This window comes from Mya arenaria, chromosome 10 (assembly GCF_026914265.1).
Source record: "Mya arenaria isolate MELC-2E11 chromosome 10, ASM2691426v1".
In the NCBI taxonomy this organism is placed as follows: domain Eukaryota; kingdom Metazoa; phylum Mollusca; class Bivalvia; order Myida; family Myidae; genus Mya; species Mya arenaria.
Genome location: NC_069131.1, coordinates 72,583,759 through 72,591,860, shown reverse-complemented (window position 1 = coordinate 72,591,860; position 8,102 = coordinate 72,583,759). Strand labels below are relative to the sequence as shown.

The window sequence follows — 8,102 nt, the reverse complement described above, 5'->3', positions numbered from 1 at the left end:
GGTTTAGATGAAATATGTAACCGCTGCTGTTTACGTCTCAGTGACAATTATTGCACAAATTAACCTTAACCTGTACCTTCACAATATCAAACTCATCGTTGAATGAATAAGCGATCTTGATCTATGGAATCTAACCTCCGGTGTAAATAATGACAAAGGCGTATACTGTGACAAACTTGCACGTATGCGGACTCATTTGAGCTTAAATAATGGCAAATGTAGACGTAAGACAATTTCAGGAGGAACAGCTTTGGCGTATACAAGGTAAAAAACTAATGGTTATTTAACGACAACTTTAGAAGTATGTGAAACTATTTGGGCTAATAAAAAGGAAACCTCAAGCTTATATTATGAGAAACTTCGACGTTTAAGGACAAACTCGGGCGTATACTGATATAAGGACAAACTCTTGGCTGTAATATTAACTCACCCGGACATTTACACGGACGATCTCATGCGTATATAATGAAACAATCGTGGGTATTTGATGACAGCTCCGAAGTCGAGGATAATCTCAGAGTCATATAAGGGCAAATACAGACGTATTTAAGGGCAAGCTCAGTCAAATTTAAAGTTAAACTCAGACGCAGTAAAGCAACTCGAGACGTTCTAAAGAGCAAACTTAGACATATTTAACGGAAAACTCATACGTTTTAAGGGTAAAGCGACGCATTTCAGTGCAACTTCAGACGTTATTAATGGCAAACCCAGATGTATTTAAGAATAAATACAGTCACATTTAAGGACAAACCAAGACGCATTTAAGAGCAACCGCAGACGTATTGAAGAGCACACTCATATCTTTGTAAGGGTAAACCCAGACGTAGTTATGGTAAGTCCGACGTATTTGAGGACAAACCCTGACGTTATTTAGGAAAACTCAAGACAAACTCAGACCATACGTATTTAAAAACAAACTCAGACGTATAAAAGGGCAAAATCACATGGTCGAACATAGGCATAAATAATACCAAACTGACATGGTCACATCATTTTATTCTATTTAACAATATATGATACAATTGTGTTGACAACAACACTTTAAGTGTACATTGACAATAAACAACACCTTTAAATGACAAATGTTTTAAAAATATAAAATATTAGTACTGTACTTATTCATAATCAAGGTATCTTGATTACTGTGAAATCACATATATGTGCAAGATACAGTGATATTTTTCAACTATCAAAATCATGAACCTTAAAAATTGGACATAAACAATTAATAACCTTGAAGTAGTTTATTACACCTGGGAGTATTATTGGCCCCAGATTACACAAAAACGTGTGTTAGTACTATGCAATCACCTACGCAGTGATCTCCCTTGATGACCAGATAACCTCTGCCGCCACTACGAAAATAGATGGATTTCAGCTACAGTATATACTTTTGGGGAAGTTTTTTTTACACATATTAAATTTTATGCACTATTGAAGTAAAGTTCCTTTAAATAAAATTGTTTTAAAAATTAGTAAAAACACACAAAAAATAACTTCAACGAACGCAAATCTTAACTGTTTGCATGACGTCACATGATATTGATCATTATCACATGACATGCGTAGTGGCAGTGTACTGTATGACAAAAGGAAGTAACCGCTGTAAAGTAAATAGTAAAACTCAAATGCGACTTTCCATAAGTTGAAAATACATAACTAAATGCTGACTTGAAATGCATGGCAAGAATATATTCGAAACTCTTAAGAAACATACATATTACCAATAGAACGAGGCATACAGATAACCAAAAAACTAAAACCATCAAAATACGTGAATAAAAAATGTACCTGAAACAAAACTAAAATAACCAAGAAACAGAACATTGTACATGTATGTAGTGCATCCACGAGTAAACAGCTATAGCATTTAAACAAAAAGGAATGTGATTTTACCTGAAAAGATTCCCTTTGATACAAATAAAGCAAAAAAACCAACACTTTAGTTCAGGCGAATACAGTCATTGATTGAAACATAGATTGAGTTTAAAGAGGGATTTTGTACTTCAAAACAACCATTGGTTTGGAAGATAGGTTGTGCTTAAAGGGGGATTCAAAACAGCCATTGGTGGGAAAAAAATTGAACCTTCAAAACAGCCATTCAATGGTAGGAAAAGATTGAGCTTGAATAGAGGCTTTATACATAAAAACAACCATAGGATTGTACATAGATTGTGCTTTATAAGGGATTATATACATGTAATTTAAACAGCCACTGGTGGGACTATAGTGTGTGTTTAAACGATTATGTAATTTAAAACAGCCACTGATAAGAACAAATTGAGCAGGAAGGCCATTTTGTACTTCAAAACAACCATTATTTGGAACATACATGTAGATTGTTCAAGAAGGAGGATTAAACATGGATTGAAGGGGGATTTTATCCTTAAAAGGGGCGAACTCATGACAATGCAGTATAATTATGGTGAACTTCTCTTCTGTAAAATAATGATTTTATTTTTGTTCAACTTAAATGGCTAAATTTACACATTTTCCTTTAAAAACAAATTTTATTTAGTGCTTATGGTGAATTTGAGGAATTATAGTGGAATTAGGCATTTTTTATTATTGAAGCGCTTAAAATATTAAGATTTACAGTCATGTAAAAAGTAACCTTCTTTTGGCCAACTTCATAATTTGAGGACTTGGCACAACATGGATGTAATCAGCAGTCTTGCACAGAGCATACAAATTATTTAGTGTTGTCACTGAAAGTTGGCTATGTCCCTCAACACAGGCTGCAAATGCCAATGCATAGGTTCGCATATCTAAATTTTAAACTTACCATGGTTTCAACCAATATCTTTGTGCAAAAAAGTCCCATAGATCTATTATAAAAAATAAAATCACTATATGTTGATAGGTTGAGTGGTTATTCAATCTTCAGTTTAGGTTATAACTTGTGTTACACATAACAGAATTCTCAGTACAGAATGTAGGCATCCACTAAACAATGCCAAAATAATGTCTACTATATGCTACACAAATGCCTATAGATTGTGGCACTAAACATCTTCTGAGTAAAACGCAATACATGTATGTGATAATTGAAATATACCATAATATTGTTATACTAGGACAAAAAGACAATGAGCTTTGAATGATGGAGTCAATCAAAATAACTGTCTATATGCGTGTGTTTCCTTCAAATAATGTATTGTTGTAAAATTGATAAAATATGTAAATTATTGGTTAAAACAGGTAGTACTAACTTTTTTTTTTTTTTCAAATAATGTTTTTTTCCTCACTGTGGCATGAACACTTATTTAAGAAGAGAGAAATGTATCAGACTTTTCATAGCTTTCCAAACAATATGGTATTGATGAATCAACATAAACACTTGTTACATGTTAAATATAGTTTAATGCCAATAAGTATTTGTTTTAAACAAAGATACATAATTTGGCCTCTAAAACAGAGTATTTAAAATCTGATTGAATATTTAAATCTAAATACAATAAAGTAAAAATAGAATTGCTTCTTTCCGATTTCACTGACCCCCCCCCCCCCCCATCTATAAAAACAGTAAGGTCGGCGCCTGTTTCGTAGGTAGGGTCGAGTAACCCAAAACAAATGTTGTTGTTTTTTAGGCCCTACCCAAAACCATGTACCAAAAATGAGTGAAAAATAAAGCAAATTTAGAGTCGGGTGGGGAAACCAGAAAAAAACAATCTGTTTTCGTTACACCTGATGAAAACTATGTTGCAGCAGTCATGAACTAAATGAGATTCGACAATGAGTAACCATAGAGATTTTTCTTTAAAAGAAAACTCCCATTAAACGCACATTGAAATTATAATATAAATAATTTAATGTGATTAATTTTTAGTTACAACCCAGGGAGTTGTAAGTCTCTGACCGGTGATAGTGACTCTGAAATTGAGTGAAGCAAATATAAATGCACAAAACAAGACAAAAACATCGCAGAATTACAGTTCATAATTTTTTTTAGATTTCTGAAAACAAATCAAGAGACACATCTTCGGCCATCCTTAAAAAATGTGTTTGACATGACCAGACTCAAACTTTTAGTTCAGAAAATATTTTTTATGACTCAGTGACAACTTCACACTAAACAAACCTGGCTTAATCCAAGGGCTATTTCCCAACTCAATAAAAAAGAAGTCTAAAATTGCATGAACTTTGAAAAGGTCTTAGGATGACAGCACACACACGTACGCACGCACGCACGCACGCACGCACGCACACACACACAATCTTTAAGGATGGACCAAGATACAAGAAATGTAGGAGCTGAGGTATTTGATTTTGTTCGATATGTGCTGACACAGTTATCATGGTGACATCGCTTAACATATATACATATCATATCATATCATACAGAAAATATATATAATTAAAATAAAGGATATATGAACACATGGCGAATTCGAACATAAACAAATTAAAAAATATACACTAACAAGTATTTACAACACAACAATAGTAAGCAGAAAAAATATTCCTTGTTTGTCAAAGTTTAAGAGAACATCTTCAACGAGTCCTACTGCTTCATAATAAACAATTACTAAGTCTCCTATAAACAGAGAATATCATTTCAATGCTTAAAATTTATATTTTATATTTGATGCCCAAAAATATTACAACATATTTGATGCCCAAAAATATTACAACATATTTGATGCCCAAAAATATTACAACATATTTGATGCCCAAAAATATTACAACATATTTGATGCCCAAAAATATTACAACATATTTGATGCCCAAAAATATTACAACATATTTGATGCCCAAAAATATTACAACATATTTTTTTCCTGAAATGAAGGATATGAAATTCCTGGGATATTTACAATTTTATGACAAAAAGTGGAAACCTCATACATAATCATAAAAGTTAATACCAAACACAGAGCACTGTGAAAACATCAATATTTAACAAACAAATAACACATGTTATCCATGCTAACAAACACATGTTATCAACTATGTCTTATCAACAGTAACAGACATTAATCACAGTAAAATATATCTTTTGGTCCCGTCAAAAATCATTGGTCCCTTTTACACAATAAACGGTTCATAATTCTAATGTACATGAAAACTACAAACAAACAAGCATGTATCTAGATTCTCGCATTTGTATTTTTTTATTCAATGTTTAAGCCATGACACGTGAAGAACTTGCAAATTGCCAAGAAAAAAACAAGATTAAATGCAGCTGAGAATCTAAAGAAAATAAATTAAAGCAGAATTACAAAGACAAACACGGCAGCAGTACTGTTTCAAATAAAAACAATTCTACAGTAAAAGCATCGAAAATCATTTAGAAGAGCAGTTTCAACATTGTTATTAATTTTAATATTTCCTCTGATGTCATCATCTAACACTGCAAAGATACATTGTACTTGTTTTGATGTGAACTCAGAAAGCTAAAATACGGACAATCCTATTTTGCAATATATATCAATGGCAGATTTATAATTGATATTATGGTAATGGATTCCATGTCTATGAATTTACTAGCGCAACAGGGATTACTTTTTGAAAAGGAAGCTTAGGAATCAGGTAAAACTCTCCAGATGCGAAGACAAAAACCTTGCAGCAGTTTGTACAACACTGAACAATAAAATCAGCAGTTTGTGAAATTAGCAATTCATAAAATCATCAGTTTGTGAAATTAGCAATTCATAAGATCAGCAGTTTGTGAAATAAGCAATTTATAAAATCAGCAGTTTGTGCAATAAGCAATTCATAAAATCAGCAGTTTGTGAAATTCAATTATTGTTTGTGATATAAGGAAAGTGTAAAATAAAGCCTTTCACCACTTTGCGACATACTCATTTTCTTTTTAAATCCAGATTTTGTGTTTACTTTGCAGCAGTTTGTAAAATTTGGTGGTTTTCTAGGGTAGTGAAAGCACTGGTATACCACAATGCGCATCAGAACTTAGAGGTGGTAATGTCTGGTGAGCTATTACACGTCAACTTGGATTCATGCACCGGCACAAACCTGAGGTTGATAAAACAGGCAATCGGTCAATTGATTAAAATACATAAATCAAGCACAGCAGGAAGTGAACATGGTTATATAAAGCACAGAAAAACAGAAAATGGGACTGGGAAAGTTGCTAAGTTGGGCAAGTACAGTAAACTACTCTATTCAGTTATGCCATAGCCAAAAATTAGGGTAATGGCACACTTATACTGCTGACAACACCTAGATGCTATGGTTATACCTGGATAAACTCCCTTGAAGCTACCTTTACCTTGACAATGCTTTTTGAAACTGACTATACCTTGGCAATATTTTCCAAAACTGACTACGGTATACATGTATACTCTGGCATTTTCCCCTGAAACTGACTATATTTTAGCAAAGTTTTCAGAAGCAGACTATACCATGTACCATGATTTTTTTGAAACTGACTATACCTTGGCTATATTTCCTTGAAATGACTATAGTTTGACAATTTTTAAACATACGCCCACAAACTGAAGGTTTGCAAAATGAAGGGCAAATAATGCTCTAATTTCTAAGGGGAATCCATTTTTGATTCAACGAACATAATGGTATGCACACTTTGTTAAAATATTATGTATTATGTTATAAACATTCATTTTAATCTCAAGTCTATTTCATAAACATGACAACTTACTATGCAAAATGATAAATAATTAAATTGCATCAAATGTGACTTTCACAATATATCACCACCCTCTCCCCGCTATTTTAGGACTAATTCTACATTTCATGTATTCAATATACAAGTCCAATTTTTCAATTTCTTCAGTCTGAAAGCTAGGCAAGTAGAGGACAGCTTTAGGTCTGGGTGTAAGGCAAAGCTTCCTGAGATTGGGTTACCTTCTATGTCCAATATAACGTTGTAGACATAGTTTACACTGATAGATACACAAAGTCCATCATCTTAATTTCGGAACACGTTGTGAGGCCCCCTGGTAAAATATTTTTGTAAGTTAACTTGTTTGAAAGGCATTGGCAATGATCTGTGACCACTGATATATCAACTATGAGGGCCTCATATATTTAAATCATTGACAGTTGAAATACAGCCAATACATGACAACGTCTTCATTTTTTGAAACTACAAGGAGCTTTGCCTTTAATTAACATCTTAAGTGCCACTCACAACAGCTACTATTCCGTAATCAAACAATTAACAACACTTAAAATAATAAAACAAACTATTTTTAAGTTTTAACAAGAACATCAATAACTTCGAAAACCAACATTAAACAACACTTTAACTCATACAACCAACTATATCTGAAACTGCAATATTAAAGTCAATTCTCAACAGATCCAATGTGAAACCTTTTCTTAGGTTTCCGATCCGACAATGAGCTTGTGCGATCTCTACTGAAGTTGGCATCGTCTGGGAATTTCAGTGTAATGTTTGTGTCGGAACCAGAGCGTTTTAACGGAGGTGTCCAGTTACGTCGGTTTTGCTTTAGCCGGGTGATACGACTTGGAATGGCGTACATAGAGCTGGGCTGAATCACGTAGCTGAAAATATGTTTATACACATTCAAAGCATGGGAAAATTTCTAAAAAAAATATTTTTAAACAATTTTACCGTACGTCAAAATGATTTAAATCAAATTTCACAAAAGACAATTAAGTTTCCTACAATTATCTTTTCAGTACTCTCCCTTTAGAAGTGAAAATACTCTTCACATGGAGAATAAAAAAGCAGTAAATGACAAAACAAATATACTCAGATCATATTTATTTCATTATTATATACTTACATTGCTATAACAGTGTTTAGATAATTTGAGAAATGAGCTCAATAAAGCAGGAAATAAGTATGAGTTTATTTGAAACATTACAGAGACCACTTCATTTCCAATTATTACACACTAGGGCTGATTTCTCAAACAATCTTAAGAAAGTATGCGTATTGTCTTTGGCAACATATGAACCAAGTTTCAATTGAATGTATTGGTAGTTCTTTGAGTTATGACCAAGATTAAAGGTTTTGCATTAAGATGCAGCTAATGTCAATGAGCCCAAGGTCATCACAATACCTAGCTCAGAGTTCAGTTAAGGCTAACACAGTTGTTCATGTTCGCTAACTGTTTTGTTTTGTATCCATGTTGCATCGCAGCACATAC

The 8,102-nt window shown here is 33.0% G+C and overlaps 1 protein-coding gene across 1 annotated transcript in view; it reads right to left on the bottom strand.

Annotated features, from left to right (window-relative positions):
• Nucleotides 1-976: 976 nt before the first annotated feature.
• LOC128205783 (potassium channel subfamily T member 2-like) overlaps nucleotides 977-8,102 on the bottom strand; it is a 43,237-nt gene continuing 36,111 nt past the window's right edge. Inside the window, exon 30 of the mRNA XM_052907738.1 lies at nucleotides 977-7,491. Within this exon, the coding sequence (XP_052763698.1) occupies nucleotides 7,272-7,491 (220 nt within the window). The 3' untranslated portion in view covers nucleotides 977-7,271. The remainder of the gene's footprint in view (nucleotides 7,492-8,102) is intronic.